The following is a 25,476-nucleotide window of genomic DNA, read 5'->3' as shown; positions in this document are numbered from 1 at the left end:
TTACTATAAGTTACGGTGTAGATGGGAGAGGGAGAGGGGGGAAGGGAAGCACTTTACTGCAGTTTGTAATGGATACCCGCATGCAGTGTAATGAAACCGAACCAGTCACTCCTTGTATTATTACCTAAACATCGAGCGCCAGGCAGGGAAACAACAAGTGTTATCTTTTAACGTGTTGTGCTATGACGCTGCCAAAGGATCGAAGGCTCAAAAGTTAGCTGTGCAGGGTTGCTGTGCGGAATTCCAGCTTTGCCTTGATTATGATGTTTTTGCTGCCCGCACCTTCCCGTGCCTGTAATTTCCCCACCTGTTTAACTGAAACAGCTTTCAAAGTTTACCCAAACTCACTCGCTGAAAGACTTTAACAGCGCTTAATTAACAGTATTTTCTTTTTTTTAGTTACATCACGCCGGCAGAGTGTTTGTGGTCGGACTCGATGTAGTTAATAGACGTTTGCAACTGTGGTGAAACCCACGTGCACAGGTATGGTGCTGACAACCCTAGAAACAATCAGGGCGAATCTGTGACCCGAAATGACGACATCAGGTATGGTCTAAGGGAAGCAACTCTGCACAGTCTATTACGCGCCTTACACAACTGAGCTCCTAGTGGGGAACTAAGCCAAACTGAATGGAATCAAATATCCTTTACATTACTTTTGACTCATGTGATTCATGCATAGGAAATGTAGGATGATCATATCGGAATCGAATAAGTCAATTCTTTCAAATAGTTCAATAAATTACAGATACACTGATAAACAATAAATAGACGACAAAAACAAACATCAGGAAAACAAAACACTGTTGTGGAGTATACACTGGACGCGTCCCTGCATGTCAGTCGCGATCAGTGTTTCACCTGCAGTGACTAGACTGGTTACCAGTATGTGCGCATCAGACAACGCATACCAGTTTAGCATACCCGCCCCTCGACACGCCTGGACACAGTCGACATGGCGTCGGGCAGACTGGAAGAATGAGAGGTTAAAACACTGACAATTAAAGGTAATGGGACCATTGGCAGCATGCAAGTTTGTTTGACATCCCGTATATACTTGATCAGTGTGACGTCCAGTATATACTTGACGAGTGTGACGTCCCGTATATACTTGATGAGTGTGACGTGCCACAGGTATATGGAAGGTGTGAAAATAGCTTCATACTTCCTGGTTGTACATGGTCGTATGGTCCCTGCGTGTGCTGTATTATAAGATTGAGTTATAGTATATTTTGAACGTTGCATCAGCAAAGTGTCAGCAATATAGATCCAGATCCATTGTCAAAACTTGTTTTTATTAAAGTAACAGATGTCAGTGTTATTTATGCTGCACGAGCCCATTTGTTCCTAGAATAGAAGGGCGGATCAAGCATTTCTGGGGAGGGGTCCAACATATCCAAATCCTCGTTCAGATAAGTTTACTGCCTACACAATTTGTTTTTAAAAGAAAGAGGAGGGGGACCTTGGACGTCCCCACCCCTCCCTGGGTCAGCCAAAAGAATAAAAGATTCTACTTTCGTTATGCAAATGTACTGGAATGAGTCATGGCCATATATAAGCATTTGACGGACGTTTCAACATGATTGTGCTAGCGGTGGTTCATGCATGGGGTGTTACACAATACTGAAACTTGTCGTAAACTTGCGATGTCCTGAAACCAACCAACCAACCAACCAACCAACCAACCAATCAGTCAACAAATCAATCAGTATGTTTTCATGATACGGGTGAGGCCAAAGGCCGGGTTGTTACAAGTTCTCAGAGCATAACAAATGACCAAATATATTATTATGGATTCTGTGCAATATTTTGCAAAATTTGTTTACATTTCCATTGTGGTAAAACTAGTGATTTAGATACTATTTTCTGAACGTATTATACATTTTGACATCATTTGTTGCCACTTGTACAATATCTAAGTTCTCTTAAAATATTTGCACAATGCCACTTTCAATAAATAAATCACGTGAGCTATAACGGAGTCCAGAAAAAGATAGCAAACTTATGTCAAATTACAATTAGAAGATAATGTTCTACTATTAAAGTAGTCTTGAATATGGTCCTGCACAATGACTGTGGAATATATGTATTTTATAAAAACAAAACCTATCTAGTTTTATATAAAAACAGTTCTAGCCAGCTCTAACAATCCCTATGAAATCAGCATTAGGAAAATTAATTGTTTTTATTTAAGAAGAGAGAAATGTTATGTGTAATAAAATATTTCAAAGACGATGTATTAGTCTGTCTCAGTGTTAGTGTAGTAATTGGCTTTGTTGGAGCTGGACAAGTCATTACTTAAAATTATGATGATAAATCTTTCACGTCACCTCAACTGAAAATATGTAATTCACAAAAGGGTCAAAATCTAAAATTGTTTGTTCATAAATATATTTTACTATTACAGATGGCGATGCACAAGACATTGACAGACAATTTCCTGACTTGCAGCATCTGCATGGACGTCTTTGATGACCCCTGTACACTTGTGTGTTATCACACATTTTGTCGGAAATGTGTCGTTAGCTACACTGAAACCAGACCAGAAGCCATCAGTGCCAAGTCTCTCCTCTGTCCATTCTGTCGTAAGATGACCAAAGTAGCCAACTCAAACAGGCCAGTTGAAGAGTGGGCACAGGAGGTGAAACCCAGCTTCTTGATTCAGGGTCTCTTGGATTCCTTCGCTTCCTGCAGTCAAGGTATAAGCATACACCAGAGACCATGGTGGTTGGACTTCCACTCAATCCATATAGTTTTAATTCATCTTCAACACAGACAACAGTATTTACCCATCTATGACAGACTCGTTGTTGTCCTAACATTACTTGAATATCTCTGTCATTTCTTTCAGTGGCACACCATTAGACCTGCAGTCAATCCTCTAACATATTTTCACGTTTGCTTCTGAGACAAATTATTGATTCTCATGATTTTGAAGTCATGTTATTGACCTTGTCTAGTCACAATGCCACGTAATATTAACGCCTTTATTATTGCATACGAACACAATTTTCAGTTCATTGTTGTATTAACTTAATTTTGTGATTTTCAAGTTCATACAATTATATTTTTAGTGATATTCTAACATGTCTTCGCAAGAATGACCTTTAAGCTTTTAAAGACGAGTGCTGCTTGTAGGGTTTTTTATTACCAGTTCATGGGTACATTCTTTTTAACAGGTACTGTATTTTCTATGTTGGAAAACCAAAATGAACCAACCTAAACGTGAAATGCGTACTTGATTATTCCAGTTATAGCATAGCGTGTCAGTTTGATATGTGTGGAAAACTCGATCCGATGTCAAATGTCACTTTGGTGAAACCCACGAGCACAAGAATGGTACCGACATACCATGAAACATAACGAGGGCGACTCTGGGATTTGAGGGATGCAGACATGCAGATTTAGAAGACTGCGTCACTGGTGCCCCTTAAATGGGTACTGATAAAGGAAAGGATAAATGTCTTTATAAAGATGACGCAAATAGGTGCTCTTATATTCATATTTCCTATTCATGTGAAGCACTTTCTGTGCATCCTAATAGAACCTATATTTCTCTGTAAACAACCTTAGATATAAACCATGTCAACATAATACATATGTATATGTCTTGTTAGGAACAAATAACTGCAACTTGTGTGATGATGACGGGGAGGCAACTCTGGCTACATCTTGGTGTTCTGATTGTGACGTCTCGCTGTGTGGTGGATGTCTTAAGGCCCATGTTCGTAATCCTGCCTCCCGTCACCATGACGTATCTGACTTGTCAAGGGATGTCAAGGTGAAGAAAAGACGCAAACCTATGTGTAAAGAACATCCAGATCAAAGCATGCAGTTCTACTGCAAGGACTGTGAGAAACTACAATGTCAATCGTGTTGCATCTTGTATCACAGAAAGTGTGAGTCCATTGTCTCACTTGAATCTGTGTTGCCTGAGATGCAAAACACTCTTCAATCTCTAAAACAGAAACTAGACTCTGATTTAGCAACATCAAACACTCGCCTTGCAAAGAAGGAAGCACAATGTACTGAAATTAACGAGAACAAGTCAAGCCTTCAGTCTCAGGTCCGATCAGCAGCCCAGACCGCCATTGATTTGATAAAGAAGAAGGAAAGACAACTCCTGGAACAAATAGATGATGTCACAGGGAAACAAATAGGACAGCTGAAATGGGACATGAAGCGTGAGGAGATGGCCAGGCAGATGATTCGTCAACACTCGGAGTTGCTGGGCAGAGCTCTGGAGTCTGAGAGTGACATGGACATCTGTGAGATGTATCTGTGGAGTAAGTCGGAGGAGGCAGCCACTGTGTGTGTCCCGGAGTCAGCTATGGAGGATGTATCTGGGGGCAAGGCTTGTTTCATACACGATCGTCATCTGATGTGTGGGAAACTAAACGATCTACACTTGGGTGTGATTGATATCATTGTTCAAGATGTTTTTGATTCTCCATCAACAGCAGTTCTGTATGACACAGTGGACATACAGGCAGAAGATGATGAGAAGAAACCCATTGCTCTTGAAGTGGCAGTGTTTGTTGTCGACAACACAGACACCATAGTTGTCACAGATGATGGCAACCAGTGTGTGAAATCCTTCTACGAAAGAAACAAGAAGTCATGTCAGAGTAAGCTGGGGGTACAAAGCGCTCCTCGACGCATTGCAAAATTAAACAACAATAAAATGGCTGTGACTCTCCCTGACACTAAGAAAATAATAATAGTAGAAGTGAAGCCTGAGCTGGTTCTTCAATCATCCATCTCTACAAGCAAGGGGTACTGCAGTCTGACATCCCTGACACCCACAACCCTGGCAGCAGGATTCGTGTTTCCTCCCTGTGTGGACATCCTGGACATGGCGGGGAATGTGTTGAGGACCCTGGATCCTGTCACAGATGGAGAGAGACTTGTATCAAATCCTTGGTTCCTCAGTACCACCAGGCAGGGTAACATCCTCGTGTCTTGCGGGGAATACGGAGCTGGCAGTGTCCTCTGTCTGACTCCTCACGGAGATGTTGTGTTCAGGTATCAGCCTACACAGACGTGGAATTTCCTTCATGGAATCACTGAAACCAACACAGGACATATCCTGGTTATAGATGAAAATGCAAAATGTGTGATTCAACTCAGCGCTTTTGGGACGTTTGTGAGGGAAGTGTTGACGTCACGTGATGGTATTACATCTCCGTATAGTCTCTGCCTGTGTGAAAGTCAGCACCTGTATGTCACCAATGGTCACTGTGTGAAGATCTACAGATTTGCAAGAAACACCTAAGATGTGGAAGCATAACGATTGTACCTGATAGAATCCGTCACCATCTGATTGACTATTGTTTATGTAAATGTGAATTTCCAATACAAGAGAACAATCAGTTTAGACTGTCCGCCGAAACAGATTAAAATTTGACGTAAAGTGCAAAATAGTTATGAAATTTATATGGATGGACCAGTGATATTGAGTGATGACACCAGGTGTTCGCGGGTAAGCATGTCCGGCCCTATCGGTAGCACTCGCCATTCACACAATTTTCATGACAAAAGCAGTATTTGTCCCTGACGCGGCATAGCTGTACTCGTATCATGAGACGGCGGCCTGTAAACAAACCAGACAATCAAGAGATCGATGAACCAGAATATCCAGTGACACTTTAGTGCATTAACTGCTCCGTGAAACTAATAAAACCGATACGTTAATTTTAACCTACGAATTAAGTGCACCTGTTCTGCCAGCACAGAACTGGAATTGTCACCCGTTAATTTTAACCTACGAATTAAGTGCACCGATTCTGCTTCTTAAAAGAAAGAAGAACGTTTAAGAACTATTATGTGAGACAGTGGTTGGGGGTGCGCAGTTTTAATGTGCCCACACCAGGTGTTCGCGATGTTTGTGTCTGACATTGATGTGGAGCTGGGAGACATCAATGTGGTGTACGTGAACAATGAATGCATAGAACTGGAATTGTCACCCGTCAAACAAATATTCCGCTATTGAATGTGCATGTATTACGTGTATATTTAAGTTAGCAGGGAGGGGAGGGGAGGGCGGATTTCGGGCGACTGCTGAAAACTAAAGCCTTATTGCCCCGTGAAGTATATAATTATATATTTGTAAAAACAATAAAACTCTGATAATTAAAACATTAACCACTTCCTGTCAGTTTAAGTGTATTTGTTAACATGTACATGCATATCCGTGTGTTTACATTTCTGTCATAATAAAAATGCTGTCACTACCTTTGTACAGATTGTCTTTCTTGTTTAAATGAATACATAACACACACCACAACACTATGGAACCCGTTCTACGATGTGAAAAGGGATCGTTTCAGCGCTTGGTTGTTTTCGTGGAACGCGACGCATGTCTTTGTAACAAACATCAGTTAACGCTGTGTGATGTGAAGGGAGAAATGGCGGTTAAAATCTCATGTGACCCCGTTACTTACAAATGCATATGGTTTCCATATATATTGATGCTGTTTTGTTCATTCATCCAAGGACAAGTTTAGAAAATCTGAGCGACCACAACACTGCCGACAAACTTATAATCTCACGAAACAGTCGTGAATGCCGTGGTTATCTATCAGAAATATGGAAAATAGTTCACAGATCCGTTTCATGGACAGTATTGGTACCTCGCCAAGGCTCTGAACTCACTATATACCACTGGGGACAGATAACAGTACTTCCTCGTTGCCCAAAGGTTATTTCTCGAAATTATCAGTTTGTTTCAATCCGTAAAACAGTAATTGTTGGTTACGGATGTAACGTGAATTGCCAACAGAATCCTACATAGCATATATGTCTCTGTTCTCGAAATAATATTATGTCTAGATCATACAAATGTAAATGGCAAATGATTTCGTATCTTATTTTTAATCGTTTATTTGGCGCAGAAGAGACTTGTGATTAAGATTGCTAAACCTATAGATGCAAGTGCGACATCCGCGTAGAAGCAGGCTGTAGTTTCTCTAATGGCAGCTCTGTTTCAATGAAAAGGTCACCAATTATATATGAAAATGTCCATTCTGTAATTTCACATTTGATTTACCAGGGGTATTTGTGTTTATTGCTTTGTCTCCGATTCTGTTTTGACTCTCGATGCGAGATGTTATGATTCAGTTTTCACCCGTGTTTCGTTGTCGGGAACAACAGTGACGTCATCAACTGTTTTAATCTTTGGCAGATAAAGAGATGGGCTTTATACATTGTATCCATGCGGGCACTAGGACCCATGCCTCTGGCGAGACAAGCCAAGCTTTAACTACTAGTCTACCCCTCCTTTACGACCACCCTCACCCGCGTTTTCAGGAAGATCTGTGTTTGAATCTTCAGAAACCCAGGCTTGTCGTATGAGTTGACAAACGGGATCGGTTGGTCAGGGTCGCTGACTTGGTTGATGCATATCACCGTATTCCAATCGATTGATGGTCATGATGTTAATCACTGGAACTTCAGACCGCCGTCTTGTAGCTTGAAGAGTGTTGAGTGCGGCGTTAATGAACCTACCGTCCAACCAACCAACAAACAGTAAACTGTAGCAATAAGTAACTGATATATTAAGGTGTTATGAAGAAATGAAGCTTTCTCATTTTGACGTGACAGTTTGACTCCGTTGGATACAGATTCGTGAGGTATTAGTGATTTGTTTGTTTGTTTGTTGTTTATCGCCGCACTCACCCACTGGACCTACAAACGGCCGTATTGTAGCTGGAAGAGTGTTGAGTGCGACGTTAATCAACCTACCGTCCAACCTGTCAGCCTCGTTTTATCCCCTTATAAAAGAAATGGAAGTAATCGAATCACGTCATAACAACCGAGCGATAAATGGAAAAATTAAACAACACTGTAAATATTATAGTTTTTATGCACATGTCAATACAAAAGGGGACACAGCTGAACAAAATGATTTTATTTTTCCTTAAAAAAATTATTTTTTCGTGAACATATTGTTTCATAACAATGTCCTTGCGCCCCCTGTGCATCTATCATCATCATATCATCAGAATCGAACACAGTCACAGTCATCGGACCACGGAAGTAGGAGTAAACACACCTACATTGGCATCACACTGGTTGTGTTTCTCAATCTCGTTATATAACTGAAACACTATTCAAAGTGAGACCTATACAAAATCATTCACTCGTTCATTCACCGAGATCACCCTTCATGTACATCTTGGTTTGGTGCGTGTTATGAACCTGTAGACCATCACACAGTGGTGGCTGGTGACGTACAGACGCCTTCGCTTATCAAAGTACAGACCATAAGGGAAAGTGATGCCATCCCTTGACGTCAGTACGTCTCTCAACCATGTGCCTGAACTACTCAAATGAACCACTTTGTTTGACATGTCGTCAACAACAAGCATGTCACCTGTGTTTGTTCAAGTGATGCCACATGGATTCATTGCTCGATGTGGTCCTGTGGGTACATAATTAAACACAACATCTCCGTTTGGTGTCATACATAGCACATGACTTCTTGGGGCATGACTGCATGACACCAGGATGTAACCTTGACTGATGGTAGATAGGAATAAAGGATCTGATACAAGGATTCCCCCATCTGTGACACGATTCAGCGTCCTCAACACATTCCCCGCCATGTCCAGGATGTCCACACAGGGAGGCGACCCGGATCCTGCTGCCAGGGTAGTCGGTGTCAGGGCCGTCAGACCAAAGTACTTCTTCCTTGTTGAAATGTATGATTGAAGAACAAGGTCAGGTTTCACTTCAATTAGTATTATCTCCCTTGTCTCGGGAAGGGTCACAGCCATGTGATGGGCATTAAGTTTTGCAATCCGCCGAGGGGGGCTCTGAACAGAGAGCTTACTCTGACAGGGTTGAGTATTGCGTGTGTAGAAGGATTTGACGCACTTGCTGTTATTATCAGTTACAACTATGGTGTCTGTACCGCCTTCATTGAACACTGCCACGTCATAAACATGAGGTAAACTTGTCTCATCTTTTGTTTGTACGTCCACTGTGTCGTGCAGAACTGATGTCGATGTAGAATCAAACACATCTTCCTATATGGTATCAATTTCACCAAAGCTTACCTCGTGTATATTGTTACAGATCTCTTCACAATCATGCTTAAAACATACTTTCTCTCTCAGTTTATATTTTATATCTGAATCTGGGTCGTATACTGTAGGAAACTCCTCTGACTCACACCACAGGTACATCTCATAGATGTCCATTTCACTTCCAGACTCCAGAGCTCTGTCTATCATCACAGAGTGATGACTTATCATCTGCTTGGCCATCTCTTCAGACTTCATTTCAGTTTTCAGTCGCTCGATGTGTTTCTCAGTGGCGTCATCCAGTTGGTCCAGGAGTTGTCGTTCCTTCTTCTTTATGGCTTCTGTGACTGTCTGGATTGTGGATCGGATCTGACACTGAACGGTGACTCTGTTCTTTATTACCTCAGTCCGTTTGGTTTCTAAATCTGTTAGCAAACTGTCTGTTGCTTGTAAATGAGACGCTAGTCTTTCCTTAACTCCTGTAACACAGCTGATCAGTTCTGGCATAACTTATTCAAACGGTAGAATTGCCTCACACTTTCTGTGATACAGGATGCAACAGGATTGACATTGCAGTTTCTTACAATCTTTGCAGTAGAACTGCATGCTTTGATCTGGATGTTGCTTACAGAATGGTTTGCGTCTTTGGTTGATTTTGACCTCTGTGGACAGGTCAGATACGTCATGGTGACGAGTGGCAGGAATACGTCTGTGAGCCTTCTGGCATCCCTCACAAAGACTGATGTCACAGTCAGCACACCAAGCAGTGGCTGGAGGTGCCGCTCCTTCATCACTACATAGGATGCACTTCGGGGTATCTGCAAGTATACATACAAATGTGTCAGTTATTTTTCAACAATAGAATTATAATATTACGAAATAACCTTTAACCTTTTCAATGTACATACGAGGAATTCACAAACCAGGGATATGAAGAACGTAGCTATGTTAGGATGAGTTCAACACTGGTAGCCTATTTGGAAATACCTTCTGTCTTGGGATTAAATGAATCCAAGAGACCCTGAATCAAAAAGCTGGGTTTCACCTCCTGTGCCCACTCTTCAACTGGCCTGTTTGAGTTGGCTAGTTTGGTCATCTTTCGACAGAATGGACAGAGGAGAGACTTGGCACTGATGGCTTCTGGTCTGGTTTTAGTGTAGCTAACGACACATTTCCGACAAAATGTGTGATAACACACGAGTGTACAGGGGTCATCAAAGACGTCAATGCAGATGCTGCACGTCAAGAAGTTGTCTGTCAATTGTCGGTGCACTGCCATCTAAAATGTTAAAATAAAAATATTGGCATTCTCAGCTTAACATCATACACCTTTTCATCCATAAGAACCCATTTTTGTTTTTGATTGATATACGGGCAGTTTAATCAATAATGAACTCACAGAGAGTAGATATGATACAACGATCTTTAAAGACATGAAGTAGTTTGTTATGTGCTCATGTTCCTCCGACACATGTTCATGTTCCAATGCCTATCAATTACAACAATGTTGAACAACATATAAAAGCGGTCAGTAAGTGAGAGCTCAGTTCGTGAGTTACAGTTTTGTGGATGAAACTATTAATGCTTGAAAATAGCTCAGTTTCATTTCACAGTTCCCAAATAATCACTCCACAATACAAAGACAAAGTTATGTTTTGGAACGCGTTATTGCGTTATTGCGTTATTGCGCGAATCCCTTAAGGTGCACGTGTGTGTCTGTGTGTTTATTGGATGCATGTGTAAAGTGTGTGTGTGTGTGTGTGTGTGTGTGTGTGTGTGTGTGTGTGTGTGTGTGTGTGTGTGTGTGTGTGTGTGTGTGTGTGTGTGGCTGCTTGTACTCAATTAATGACGGTTTCATGGTGCTAGCCCATAATGCATTGAGACACCATGCCGCAGTTTAACATCAAAAGTGAGTGAGTGAGTTGGGTCTAACGCCGCTTTTAACAGTATTACAGTTATACCACAGCGTGTCAGCTTAATGTGGGAGGAAAGCCCGAAGTGATGCAGGTCTCATACGTTTACCACTTCGGTGAAACCCACCAGCATGGATATGGTGCTGACAATCCTAGAAACATAATCTGGGCGAACCGGGATTCGAACCAACAATCATAGGTTTCTGACGTGCCCAAGGGACGCAACTGTGCACAGCGAATCACGGCGCCTTAGACGACTGGGCCACCCGTGCCCCTTTAACATGAATACTACACTCCGACACAATATGCTGACTCCAAGCCGACCAGTTCTTGTCTTAGCTCCTTAATGCCGAGGATCAGACTTGTTTATGAAGTGGCCGGGGATCGGACCACAGAACTTCTGCTGTCTGGCCAGGCACTCTATCAACTAGACCATGGAGACAGTCTCAGTTGCTATGAAAACATAAACATGACCAATGATTATTGAGATAATGTTATGAAAATAATATTTGTACATAGATATTGTCAATGAAAGGCACCTGGCATGGTTTGCAAGACAGTCAGATGTTTGTAATTGAAGTATTGATTGATACATGTTAAGAAGAGCTGTAAACATGATCCTGATGATCCAGTTTCAGTCCTGTGTCACTAATAGTAATGTCAGAAAATGCTGTCCAATAGGAAGACAATGTACAATACAACAAACAGAAATTATACCTCGACACAGAAACTACCACAAAATACCACTTCACTATGATGTAGCACCAGACAACATACTTGCTCGGTAATCAAGAAAATACCTTTAGCTTCGTCAGATGTCTCCTCCAACCATTCTGCTGGACTGACTGTCTGTCTCGGTATTGTAAGAGGCGAGGCTGTTCACTGACACAGGCTGCTCATAAACGCTCTCACACAACTAAGTGTATTGTGTACATAACGACTTTCTGAGCTAGTTGGTCACCATATGTTGCAATATCGATAATAAATGCAGTATAACATTTGTATTGTGCATGTTTTTTGTATGACTGCACACATATTGCACCTGAGGCGATGTTTGGTGGGCGGAAGTGTTGTAATATGTCGGGAATTCAATCAAACTGAGTATTTACAAGTTCAACTTTTGAGTTCATGCAAACGATTCCATTTTGCGAAAGGGTTTAAATGCTTTACCAAATATCCTGAAACAAAGGAATGCTAGTGGATGTTGAAGCGCATGTTGTAATTTGGGCGACTATCGTGTGAAGGTATGTATATTTCAATATTAAAATTACTATAAGTTACAAACAGGGCCCATTCTCAGACAATAAGCTGATTAGCAGTTATATTCCTGAATTATTGTTCAAAGAGCAGTCAATAAAACTTAATGACGACATTATGATGTAGCTGCTTGTCTATCGGTTCAAATATTGATTTGTATTGTTTACGTCAGGTATCATGAGAATTGCAACATTTTTTATGACGTAATGCATTCTGGTGACCGAAAACGTGAGCGTCGCTCATATCTCCACATGCAGTTTCATAAAAAAACCTACGGCCGTCAATAGTAAGCTCAAAGAGGGTACAATTATTGAAAGACATAGATGTGTTAATAATTTACAAAAATGAACCCTTGTAAACCAAGGTGACCACAAGCTGCCCTTACATACTAGTACAACCCGTGTGGACGTGAATCACTTTCTGCATAGAGCATTGTTTGGACGATGTGTTTACATTGATTTAGTTTGAACTTGTGTTTTTAATTTATTGCAATTTCATTTATAAATTTGTAAAGTTTGTTTGGGCTGCAGGTTTATATCACTGTTTAATGTAGAATAAATAACGTGTGGGGTGTAGTGTATACTTTATAGCGTGTATATAATGTGCTGGTGAGTTTTACCAAGTACAATGTCTACAAGTATTTCGTAATCCTAGTGTTTCAATGTCATCCTGTTTCACTGCCAGGGGCAACAGTACGTCACGCGCTGCCGGCGACCTGTGTCGACAAGTGGAGCAACTGTGACTCCTACCCTCACTCGTGTGCGCCAGAGTACAAAGACTGGGCGTCCGCCAACTGTGCCTGCTTCTGCAACTTGTGCTGAGCGTCTTGGAATCTGTACCGAGAAGAGGAGGGACGCATAGAGTCTGCACTGCGAGATTTGTTGCTGTAAACACATATTAAATGACAATGGGGGGGGGGGGGGGGGGTGTAGATGGGAGAGGGGGGAAGGGAAGCACTTTACTGCAGTTTGTAATGGATACCCGCGTGCAGTGTAATGAAACCGAACCAGTCACTCCTTGTTTTATTCCCTAAACATCGAGCGCCAGGCAGGGAAACAACAAGTGTTATCTTTTAACGTGTTGGTTGTGCTATGACGCTGCCAAAGGATCCAAGGCTCAAAAAGATAGCTGTGCAGAGTTGCTGTGCGGAATTCCAGCTTTGCCTTGATTATGATGTTTTTGCTGCCCGCACCATGCCCGTGCCTGTAGTTTCCCCACCTGTTTAACTGAAACAGCTTTCAAAGTTTACCAAAACTCACTCGCTGAAAGACTTTAACAGCGCTTAATTAACAGTATTTCAGTTACATCACGCCGGCAGAGTGTTTGTGGTCAGACCCGATGTAGTTAATAGACGTTTGCAACTGTGGTGAAACCCACGTGCACAGGTATTGTGCTGACAACCCTAGAAACAATCAGGGCGAATCTGTGATCCGAACTAACGACATCAGGCATGGTCTAAGGGAAGCAACTCTGCACAGTCTATTACGCGCCTTACACAACTGTGCTCCCAGTGGGGAACTGAGCCAAACTGAATGGTATCAAATATTCTTTACATTACTTTTGACTCATGTGATTCATGTATAGGAAATGTAGGATGATCATATCGGAATCGAATAAGTCAATTCTTTCAAATAGTTCAAAAAATTACAGATACACTGATGAACAATAAATAGACGACAAAAACAAACATCAGGAAAACGAAACACTGTTGTGGAGTATACACTGGACGCGTCCCTGCATGTCAGTCGCTATCAGTGTTTCACCTGCAGTGACTAGGCTGGATACCAGTATGTGTGCATCAGATAACGCATAGCAGTTGACCGACCCGCCCCTCGACACGCCAGGACACAGTCGACATGGCGTCAGGCAGACTGGAAGAATGAGAGGTTAAACCACTGACAAGTAAAGGTAATGGGAGCATTGGCAACATGGAAGTTTGTTTGACGTCCCGCATATACTTGATCAGTGTGTCGTCCCGTATATACTTGATGAGTGTGACGTCCCGTATATACTTGATCAGTGCGACGTCCCGTATATACTTGATGAGTGTGACATGCCACAGGTGTATGGAAGGGGTGAAAATAGCTTCATACTTCCTGGTTGTACATGGTCGTATAGTCTCTGCGTGTGCTTTATTATAAGATTTAGTTATAGTTTATTTTGAACGTTGCATCAGCAAAGTGTCAGCAATATAGATCCAGATCCATTGTCAAAACTTGTTTTTATTTAAAGCAACAGATGTCAGTGTTATTTACACAACACGAGTCCATCTATTCCTAGACTAGAAGGGCGGATCAACCATTTCCGGGGAGGGGTCCAACATATCCAAATCCTCGTTCAGATAAGTTTAATGCCTACACAATTTGTCTTTAAAAGAAAGAGGAGGGGGACCTTTGACACCCCCCCACCCCTCCCTGGGTCAGCCAACAGAATCAAAGATTCTACTTTCGTTATGCAAATGTACTGGAATGAGTCATGTCCATATATAAGCATTTTACGAACGTTTTAACATTATTGAGCTTGCGGTGGTTCATGCATGGGGTGTTACACAATACTGAAACTTGTCATAAACTTGCGATGTCCTGAAACCAACCAACCAACCAACCAACCAATCAGTAAACAAATCAATCAGTATGTTTTCATGATACGGGTGAGGCCAAAGGCCGGGTTGTTACAAGTTCTCAGAGCATAACAAATGAACAAATATATTATTATGGATTCTGTGCAATATTTTGCAAAATTTGTTTACATGTCCATTGTGGTAAAACTAGTGATTTAGATACTATTTTCTAATTATACGTTTTGACATCATTTGTACATCAACTTGTACAAAATCTAAGTTCTCTTAAAATATTTGCACAATGCCACTTTCAATAAAAAAAATCACGTGAGCTATAACGGAGTCCAGAAAAAGATGGCAAACTTATGTCAAATTACAATTAGAAGATAATGTTCCACTATTAAAGTAGTCTTGAATATGCACAATTACTGTGGAATATATGCATTTTATAAAAGCCAAACCTATCTAGTTTTATATTAAAACAGTTCTAGACAGCTCTAACAATCCCTATGACATCAGCATCAGTAAAATTAATTGTTTTTATTTAAGAAGAGAGAAATCTTATGTGTAATAAAATATTTCAAAGACGATGTATTGGTCTGTCTCAGTGTTAGTGTAGCTTTGTTGGAGCTGGACAAGTCATTACTTAAAATTATGATGATAAATCTTTCACTTCACCTCAACTGAAAATATGTAATTCACAAAAGGGTCAAAATCTAAAATTGTTTGTTCATAAATATGTTTTACTATTACAGATGGCGATGCACAAGACATTGACAAACAATTTCTTGACGTGCAGCATCTGCATGGACGTCTTTGATGACCCCTGTACACTTTTGTGTTATCACACATTTTGTAAGAAATGTGTCGTTAGCTACACTGAAACCAGACCAGAAGCTATCAGTGCCAAGTCTCTCCTCTGTCCATTCTGTCGTAAGATGACCAAAGTAGCCGACTCAAACAGGCCAGTTGAAGAGTGGGCACAGGAGGTGAAACCCAGCTTCTTGATTCAGGGTCTCATGGATTCCTTCGCTCCCTGCAGTCAAGGTATAAGTGTACACCAGACCATGGTGGTTGGACTTCCACTCAATCCATATAGTTTTAATTCATCTTCAACTCAGGCAACAGTATTTACCCATCTATGACAGACTCGTTTTTGTCCTAACATTACTTGAATATCTCTGTCATTTCTTTCAGTGACACACTATTAGACCCGCAGTCAATCCTGCTTCTGAGACAAATTATTGATTCTCATGATTTTGAAGTAATGTTATTGACCTTGTCTAGTCACAATGACACTGTAATATTAACGCCTTTAATATTGCATGCGAACACAAAAATTCATTTTTCAATTTATTGTTGTATTAACTTAATTTTGTAATTTTCAAGTTAATAGAATTATATTTTTAGTGACATTCTAACATGTCTTCGCAAAACTTGTAAGCTTTTAAAGACGAGTGCTGCTTGTAGGTTTTTTTATTGCCAGTTGAAAGGTACATTTTTTTAACAGGTACTGTATTTTCTATGTTGGAATTCCAAAATGAACCAACCTAAACGTGAAATGTGTACTTGAGTATTCCAGTTATAGCATCGCGTGTCAGTTTGATGAGTGTGGAAAACTTGATCCGATGTCAAATGTCACTTTGGGTAAACCCACGAGCACAAGAATGGTACCGACATACCATGAAACATAATGAGGGTGACTCTGGGATTTGAGGGATGCAGGCATGCAGATTTAGAAGACTGCATCACTGGTGCCCCTTAAATGGGTACTGATAAAGGAAAGGATAAATGTCTTTATAAAGATGACGCAAATAGGTGCTCTTATATTCATATTTCCTATTCATGTGAAGCACTTTCTCAGTGCATCCTAATAGAACCTATATTTCTCTGTACACCACCTTAGATATTATCTATGTCAGCATAATACATGTGCAAATTTCTTTTCAGGAACAAATAACTGCAACTTATGTGATGAGGACGGGGAGACAACTCCAGCCAATGCTTGGTGCGTCGAATGTAATGTCTAGCTCTGTGATGGATGCCTGAAGGCACATAGACGTATCCCTGCCACCCGTCACCATGACGTATCTGACTTGTCAAGGGATGTCAAGGTGAAGAAAAGACGCAAACCTATGTGTAAAGAACATCCAGATCAGAGGATGCAGTTCTACTGCAAGGACTGTTAGAAACTACAATGTCAATCGTGTTGCACCTTGTATCACAGAAAATGTGAGTCCATTGTCTCGCTTGAGTCTGTGTTGCCTGAAATGCAAAACACTCTTCAATCTGTAAAACAGAAACTAGAGTCTGATTTAGCAACATCAAACACTCGCCTTGCAAAGAAGGGAGCACAATGTACTGAAATTAATAAGAACAAGTCAAGCCTTCAGTCTCAGGTCCGATCAGCAACCCACACCGCCATTGACTTGATAAAGAAGAAGGAAAGACAACTCCTGGAACAAATAGATGACGTCACAGAGAAACAAATAGGACAGCTGAAAGGGGACATGAAGCGTGAGGAGATGGCCAGGCAGATGATTCGTCAACACTCGGAGTTGCTGGGCAGAGCTCTGGAGTCTGAGAGTGACGTGGACATCTGTGAGATGTATCTGTGGAGTGAGTCGGAGGAGGCAGCCACTGTGTGTGTCCCGGAGTCAGGTATGGAGGATGTATCTGGGGGCAAGGCTTGTTTTCTACATAATCGTCTGCTGATGTGTGAGGAACTAAACGATCTACACATTGGTGTGGTTGATATCATTGTTGAAGATGTGTTTGATTCTATATCTACAGCAGTTCTGTATGACACAGTGGACATACAGGCAGAAGATGATGAGAAGAAACCCAATGCTCTTGACGTGGCAGTGTTTGTTATAGACAACACAGACACTATAGTTGTCACAGATTGTTACAACAATTGTGTGAAATCCTTCTACAAAAGAAGCAAGAAGTCATGTCAGAGTAAGCTGGGGTTACAAAGCGCCCCTCGACGTATTGCGAAAATAAACAACAATAAAATGGCTGTGACTCTCCCTGACAAGAAAATAATAATAGTAGAAGTGAAGCCTGAGCTGGTTCTTCACTCAACCATCTCGACAAGGAAGGGGTACCACGGTGTGATATCCCTGACACCGACAGCCCTGGCAGCAGGATCCGTGGATCCTCCCTGTGTGGACATCCTGGACATGACGGGGAATGTGTTGAAGATCCTAGTTCCTGTCACAGATGGAAGGAAACTTGTATCAGATCCTTGTTACCTCAGTACCACCAGGCAGGGTAACATCCTCGTGTCTTGCTGTGTAAACGGAGCTCGCAGTGTCCTCTGTCTGACTCCTCATGGAGATGTTGTGTTCTGGTATCATCCTACACAGCAGTGGCCTTTCTTTGCTGGAATCACTGAAACCAACACAGGACATATCCTGGTTATAGATGACAATGCAAAATGTGTGATTCAACTCAGCGCTTCTGGGACGTTTGTGAGGAAAGTGTTGACGTCACGTGATGGTATTACATATCCGCAAGGTCTCTACCTGTGTGAAAGTCAGCACCTGTATGTCACCGATGATGACTGTGTGAAGATGTACAGATTTACAAGAAACACCTAAGATGTGGAAGCATAACGATTGTTCATGATAGAATCCGTCACCATCTGAGTGACAATAGTTTATGTAAATATGAATTTCCAATACAAGAGAACAATCAGTCTAGACTGTCCGCCGAAACAGATACAAATTTGACGTGAAGTGCAAAAAAGTTATGAAATTTATATAAATTGACCACTGATACTGAGTGATGACACCAGGTGTTCGCGAAAAGGGTAAGCATGTCCGGCCCTATCGGTAGCACTCGCCATTCACACAATTTTCATGACAAAGGAAGTATTTGTCCCTGACGCGGCACAGCTGTACTCGTATCGTGAGACGGCGGCCTGTAAACAAACCAGACAATCAAGTGATCGATGAACCAGAATATCCAGTGACACGTTAGTGGATGAACTGATTTTGTTGAAACTAATAAAACCGATACGTTTATTTTAACCTACGAATTAAGGGCACTGATTCTGCCAGCACAGAACTGGAATTGTCACCCGTTAATTTTAACCTACGAATTAAGTGCACCGATTCTGCTTCTTAAAAGAAAGAAGAACGTTTAAGAACTATTATGTGAGGCAGTGGTTGGGGGGTGCGCAGTTTTATTGTGCCCACACCAGGTGTTCGCGATGTTTGTGTCTGACATTGATGTGGAGCTGGGAGACATCAATGTGGTGTACGTGAACAATGAATGCACATAACTGGAATTGTCACCCGTCAAACAAATATTCCGTTATTGAATGTGCATGTATTACGTGTATATTTAAGTTAGCGGGGAGGGGAGGGGAGGGCGGATTTCGGGCGACTGCTGAAAACTAAAGCCTTATTGCCCCGTGAAGTATATAATTATATATTTTTTAAATACAATAAAACTCTGATATTTAAACCATTAACCACTTCCTGTCAGTTTAAGTGTATTTGTTAACATGTACATGCATATCCGTGTGTTTACATTTCTGTCATAATAAAAGTGCTGTCACTACCTTTGTACAGATTGTCTTTCTTATTTAAATGAATACATAAAACACACCACACCACTATGGAACCCGTTCTACGATGTGAAAAGGGATCGTTTCAGCGCTTGGTTCTTTTCGTGGAACACGACGTATGTCTTCATAACAAACATCAATTAACGCTGTGTGATGTAAAGGGAGAAATGGCGGTTAAAATCTCATGTGACCCCGTTACTTACAAATACATATTGTTTCCATATATATTGATGCTGTTTTGTTCATTCATCCAAGGACAAGTTTAGAAAATCTGAGCTAATATGTCTGTTCGTCGACACCGACCACAACACTGCCGACATACTTATAATCTCACGAAACAGTCGTGAATGCCATGGTTATCTATCAGAAATATAGAAAATAGTTTACAGAAATACATCCGTTTCATGGACAGTAATAGTACCTCGCCAAGGCTCTGAACTCACTATATACCACTGGGGACAGATAACACGTACTTCCTCGTTGCCCAAAGGATATTTCTCTAAATTATCAGTTTGTTTCAATCGGTAAAACGGTATATGTTGGTTACGGATGTGTCGTGAATTGCCAACAGAATCCTACATAGCATATATGTCTTTGTTCTCGAAATAATATTCTGCCTAGGCCATACAAATATAAATGGCAAATGTTTCCATATCTTATTTTTAACCGTTTATTTGGCGCAGAATAGACTTGTGATTAAGACTGCTAAACCTATAGATGCAAGTGCGACATCCGCGTAGAAGCAGGCTGTAGTTTCTCTAATGGCAGCTATGTTTCAATAAAAAGGTCACCAATTACATATGACAATGTCCAATCTTTAATTTCACATTTGATTTACCAGGGGTATTTGTGTTTATTGCTTCTCAGATTCTGTTTTGACTCTCAATGCGAGGTGTTATGGTTCAGTTTTCACCCGTGTTTCGTTGTCGGGAACAACAGTGACGTCATCAACTGTTTGAATGTTTGGCAGAGTAAGACATGGGCTTTATACATTGTATCCATGCGGGCACTAAGACCCATGCTTCTGGCGTGAGAAGCCAAGCTTTAACTACTAGTCTACCCCTCCTTTACGACCACCCCCACCCGCGCCTTCAGGAAGATCCGTGTTTGAATCTTCAGAAACCAATGCTTGTCGTATGAGGCGACAAACGGGATCGGGTGGTCAGGCTTGCTGACTTGGTTGATGCATGTCACCGTATTCCAATCGATAGATGGTCACGATGTTAACCACTGGACCGCCGTCTTGTAGCTTAAAGAGTGTTGAGTGCGGCGTTAATGAACCAACCGTCCAACCAACCAACAAACAGTAAACTGTAGCAATAAGTGACAAATATATTAAGGTGTTATGAAGAAATGAAGCTTTTCTCATTTTGACGTGACAGTTTGACTCCGTTGGATACAGATCCGTGAGGTATTAGTGATTTGTTTGTCTTGTAGCTAGAAGAGTGTTGAGTGCGACGTTAATCAACCTACCGTCCAACCTGTCAGCCTCGTTTTATCCCCTTATAAAAGAAATGGAAGTAATCGAATAACTTCATAACAACCGAACGATAAATTGCAAAATTAAACAACACTGTAAATACAATAGATTGTATGCACATGTCAATACAAAAGGGACACAGCAGAACAAAATGATTTTATTTTTCCTTAGAAATAAGTATTTTTTCGTAAACATATTGTTTCATAACAATGCGCTTGCGCCCCTGTGCATCTATCATCATCTCATCATCAGGATCGAACACAGTCAGTCATCGGACCCCGGAAGTAGGAGTAAACACGCCTACATTGGCTTCACACTGGTTGTGTTTCTCAATCTCGTTATATAACTGAAACACTATTCAAAGGGAGATCTATACAAAACCATCAGTCGTTCATTCACCTTCATGTACATCTTGGTTTGGTGCGTGTTATGAACCTGTAGACCATCACACAGTGGCGGTTGGTGACATACAGACGCCTCCGCTTATCAAAGTACAGACCATAAGGGAAAGTGATGCCATCGCTTGACGTCAGTACGTCTCTCAACCATGTGCCTGAACTACTCAAATGAACCACTTTGTTTGACATGTCGTCAACAACAAGCATGTCGCCTGTGTTTGTTCCAGTGATGCCGCATGGATTCATTGCTCGATGTTGTCCTGTGGGTACATAATTAAACACAACATCTCCGTTTGGTGTCATACATAGCACATGACTTCTTGGGGCATGACTGCATGACACCAGGATGTAACCTTGACTGGTGGTAGATAGGAATAAAGGATCTGATACAAGGGTTCCCCCATCTGTGACACGATTCAGCGTCCTCAACACATTCCCCGCCATGTCCAGGATGTCCACACAGGGAGGCGACCCGGATCCTGCTGCCAGGGTAGTCGGTGTCAGGGCCGTCAGACCAAAGTACTTCTTCCTCGTTGAAATGTATGATTGGAGAACAAGGTCAGGGGTCACTTCAATTAGTATTATCTCCCTTGTCTCGGGAAGGGTCACAGCCATGTGATGGGCATTAAGTTTTGCAATCCGCCGAGGGGGGCTCTGAACAGAGAGCTTACTCTGACAGGGTTGAGTATTGCGTGTGTAGAAGGATTTGACGCACTTGTTGTTATTATCAGTTACAACTATGGTGTCTGTACCGCCTTCATTGAACACTGCCACGTCATAAACATGAGGTAAACTTGTCTCATCTTCTGTTTGTGTGTCGACTGTGTCGTGCAGAACTGATGTCGATGTAGAATCAAACACATCTTCATATATGGTATCAATTTCACCAAAGCTTACCTCGTGTATATTGTTACACATCTCTTCACAATCATGCTTAAAACATACTTTCTCCCTCAGTTCATATTTTATATCTGAATCTGGGTCATATACTGTAGGAAACTCCTCTGACTCACACCAAAGGTATATCTCATAGATGTCCATTTCACTTCCAGACTCCAGAGCTCTGTCTATCATCACAGAGTGATGACTTATCATCTGCTTGGCCATCTCTTCAGACTTCATTTCAGTTTTCAGTCGCTCGATATGTTTCTCAGTGGCGTCATCCAGTTGGTCCAAGAGTTGTCGTTGCTTCTTCTTTATGGCTTCTGTGACTGTCTGGATTGTAGATCGGATCTGACACTGAACGGTGACTCTGTTCTTTATTACCTCAGTCCGTTTGGTTTCTAATTCTGTTAGCAAACTGTCTGTTGCTTGTAAATGAGACGCTAGTCTTTCCTTAACTCCTGTAACACAGCTGATCAGTTCTGGCATAACAGATTCAAACGGTAGAATTGCCTCACACTTTCTGTGATACAGGATGCAACAGGATTGACATTGCAGTTTCTTACAATCTTTGCAGTAGAACTGCATGCTTTGATCTGGATGTTGCTTACAGAATGGTTTGCGTCTTTGGTTGATTTTGACCTCTGTGGACAGGTCAGATACGTCATGGTGACGAGTGGCAGGAATACGTCTGTGAGCCTTCTGGCATCCCTCACAAAGACTGATGTCACAGTCAGCACACCAAGCAGTGGCTGGAGGTGCCGCTCCTTCATCACTACATAGGATGCACTTCGGGGTATCTGCAAGTATACATACAAATGTGTCAGTTATTTTTCAACACAAGAACTATAATATTACGAAATAACCTTTAACCTTTCAATGTACATACGAGGAATTCACAAACCCGGGATATGAACAACGTAGCTATGTTAGGATGAGTTCAACACTGGTAGCCTATTCGGAAATACCTTTTGTCTTGGGATTAAATGAATCCAAGAGACCCTGAATCAAAAAACTGGGTTTCACTTCCTGTGCCCACTCTTCAACTGGCCTGTTTGAGTTGGCTACTTTGGTCATCTTTCGACAGAATGGACAGAGGAGAGACTTGGCACTGATGGCTTCTGGTCTGGTTTTAGTATAGCTAACGACACATTTCCGACAAAATGTGTGATAACACACAAGTGTACAGGGAACATCAAAGACGTCCATGCAGATGCTGCACGTCAAGAAGTTGTCTGTCAATTGTCGGTGCACTGCCATCTAAAATGTTAAAATAACAATATTGGCATTCTCAACTTAACTTCATACACCTTTTCATCCATAAGAACCCATTTTTGTTTTTGATTGATATACGGGCAGTTTTATCAATAATGAACTCACAGAGAGTAGAAATGGTACAACGATCTTTAAAGGTGAGGTGAAATTGGGTTTAACGTCGCGTCCAAGATTATTGCACTTATATAGCGACCTACGATCTTTAAAGACATGAAGTAGTTTGTTATGTGCCTCCGACACATGTTCATGTTCCAATGCCTATCAATTACAACAATGTTGAACAACATATAAAAGCGGTCAGTAAGTGAGAGCTCAGTTCGTGAGTTACAGTTTTGTGGATGAAAACATTAATGCTTGAAAATAGCTCAGTGTCATTTCACAGTTCCCAAATAATCACTCCACAATACAAAGAGAAAGTTATGTTTTGGAACGCGTTATTGCGTTTTTGCGTTATTGCGTGAATCCCTTAAGGTACACATGTGTGTGTGTGTGTTTATTGGATGCATGTGTTTATTGGATGCATGTGTTAAGTGTGTGTGTGTGTGTGTGTGTGTGTGTGTGTGTGTGTGTGTGTGTGTAAGATAGAGAGAGAGACTGGATGTGAATGTGTTTCTGTATGTGTGTTTATGTATGTGGTTGCTTGTACTTAATTAATGCCGGTTTCATAGTGCCAGCCGATATTGCATTGAGACACCAGGCCGCATTTTAACATGAAAAGTGAGTGAGTGAGTTGGGTGTAACGCTGCTTTTAACAGTATTCCAGTTATATCAGGCGTGTCAGCTTAATGTGGGAGGAATTCCCGAAGTGATGCAGGTCTCAGACGTTTACCACTTCGGTAAAACCCATGATCATGGGTCTGGTGGTGACAATCCTAGAAACATAATCTGGGCGAACCGGGATTCGAACCCACAATCATAGGTTTCGGACGTGCCCAAGGGACGTTACTGTGCACAGCGAATCACGGCGCCTTAGATGACTGGGCCACCCGTGCCCCTTTAACATGAATACCACACTCCGACACAATATACTGACTCCAAGCCGACCAGTTCTTGTCTTAGATCCTTAATGCCGAGGATGTGGCTGGGGATCAGACTACAGACCTTCTGCTGTCTGGGCAGTCGCTCTATCCACTAGACCACGGAGACAGTCTCAGTTGCTATGAAAACATAAACATGAACAATGATTATTGAGATAATGTCATGAGAATAATATATGTACCTAGATATTGTCAATGAAAGGCACCTGTGATGGTTTGCAAGACAGTCAGATGTTTGTAATTGAAGTATTGATTGATACATGTTACAAGAAGAACTGTAACCATGAACCTGATGATCCAGTTTCAGTCCTGTGTCACTAATAGTAATGTCAGAAAATGCTGTCCAATAGGAACACCATGTACAATACAACAAACAGTAATTATACCTCGACACAGAAACAAAGAAAATACCACTTCACTATGATGTAGCACCAGACAACATACTTGCTCAGTAATCAAGAAAATACCTTTAGTTTCGTCAGATGTCTCCTCCAACCATTCTGCTGGACTTACTGTCTGTCTCGGTATTGTAAGAGGCGGGGCTGTACACTGACACAGGCTGCTCATAAACGCTCTCACACAACTAAGTGTATTGTGTACATAACAACTTGCTGATCTAGTTGGTCACCATATGTTGCAATATCGATATTTAATACAGTATAACATTTGTATCGTGCATATCTGTGAATGTCTGCACACATATTGCACCTGGGACGATGTTTGATGGGCGGAATTGTTGTAATATATTGGGAATTCAATCAAACTGAGTACTTTTAGAAACGTCTTATTGACCTTTTTCACACTTCGCTACTTCCGGTTTGAAAGCGAGGCTTGGAGAGCAGCAGGTGAAGGCTGGATAGCAAATGAAACACATGGAGATGTCAACAAGGCACCGCAATCGGGACAAACTGTGACAATTTAACCATTCCGGTACATTTATCGTTAGTATTAAACATTATTGAACAGACTATTCTACTGTTATCTGGTCTCCTTACCGATATAAATTTGAGTCTGGCCGTTCTGTTGTGATTTCAATTTAAAATCTCCATGACCACCTGGTAACTCCCAG

At 41.4% G+C, this 25,476-nt stretch overlaps 3 protein-coding genes and 1 pseudogene across 3 annotated transcripts; 2 read left to right on the top strand and 2 right to left on the bottom strand.

Annotated features, from left to right (window-relative positions):
• The first annotated feature begins 923 nt into the window (after positions 1-923).
• Positions 924-5,480, top strand: LOC124110727. The gene is made up of 3 exons (XM_048397385.1): positions 924-1,007; positions 2,408-2,699; positions 3,618-5,480. The coding sequence occupies exons 2-3, from the start codon at positions 2,408-2,410 to the stop codon at positions 5,273-5,275; spliced, it is 1,950 nt and encodes a 649-aa protein (XP_048253342.1). The 5' UTR covers positions 924-1,007; the 3' UTR covers positions 5,276-5,480.
• Positions 5,481-7,969: 2,489 nt separating this feature from the next.
• Positions 7,970-10,797, bottom strand: LOC125381145 (E3 ubiquitin-protein ligase TRIM56-like). The gene is made up of 2 exons (XM_048397389.1): positions 10,014-10,797; positions 7,970-9,844 (listed from the first exon to the last, which is right to left on the bottom strand). The coding sequence occupies exons 1-2, from the start codon at positions 10,303-10,305 to the stop codon at positions 9,537-9,539; spliced, it is 600 nt and encodes a 199-aa protein (XP_048253346.1). The 5' UTR covers positions 10,306-10,797; the 3' UTR covers positions 7,970-9,536.
• Positions 10,798-13,250: 2,453 nt separating this feature from the next.
• LOC124123523 lies at positions 13,251-19,328 on the top strand (annotated as a pseudogene).
• Positions 19,329-21,032: 1,704 nt separating this feature from the next.
• LOC124110971 (tripartite motif-containing protein 42-like) lies at positions 21,033-24,978 on the bottom strand. Its single transcript, XM_046470527.2, has 4 exons — positions 24,875-24,978; positions 24,404-24,527; positions 23,064-23,355; positions 21,033-22,895 (listed from the first exon to the last, which is right to left on the bottom strand). The coding sequence occupies exons 3-4, from the start codon at positions 23,353-23,355 to the stop codon at positions 21,217-21,219; spliced, it is 1,971 nt and encodes a 656-aa protein (XP_046326483.2). The 5' UTR covers positions 24,404-24,527; positions 24,875-24,978; the 3' UTR covers positions 21,033-21,216.
• Positions 24,979-25,476: the final 498 nt, after the last annotated feature.

The sequence above is a fragment of the Haliotis rufescens genome, unplaced genomic scaffold, assembly GCF_023055435.1.
Source record: "Haliotis rufescens isolate VD_foot unplaced genomic scaffold, xgHalRufe1.0.p SCAF_17, whole genome shotgun sequence".
Lineage (NCBI taxonomy): Eukaryota > Metazoa > Mollusca > Gastropoda > Lepetellida > Haliotidae > Haliotis > Haliotis rufescens.
This window is presented reverse-complemented; position numbering and strand designations above follow the sequence as displayed.

Excerpts from the sequence above, each read along its gene's own strand:
- LOC124110727 (XM_048397385.1), top strand. The coding sequence starts at position 2,408 with ATGGCGATGCACAAGACATTGACAGACAATTTCCTGACTTGCAGCATC. Across the intron at positions 2,700-3,617 it reads CTTCGCTTCCTGCAGTCAAG|GAACAAATAACTGCAACTTG; the intron begins GTATAAGCATAC and ends ATGTCTTGTTAG.
- LOC125381145 (XM_048397389.1), bottom strand. The coding sequence starts at position 10,305 with ATGGCAGTGCACCGACAATTGACAGACAACTTCTTGACGTGCAGCATC. Across the intron at positions 9,845-10,013 it reads ATTTAATCCCAAGACAGAAG|ATACCCCGAAGTGCATCCTA; the intron begins GTATTTCCAAAT and ends GTATACTTGCAG.
- LOC124110971 (XM_046470527.2), bottom strand. The coding sequence starts at position 23,355 with ATGGCAGTGCACCGACAATTGACAGACAACTTCTTGACGTGCAGCATC. Across the intron at positions 22,896-23,063 it reads ATTTAATCCCAAGACAAAAG|ATACCCCGAAGTGCATCCTA; the intron begins GTATTTCCGAAT and ends GTATACTTGCAG.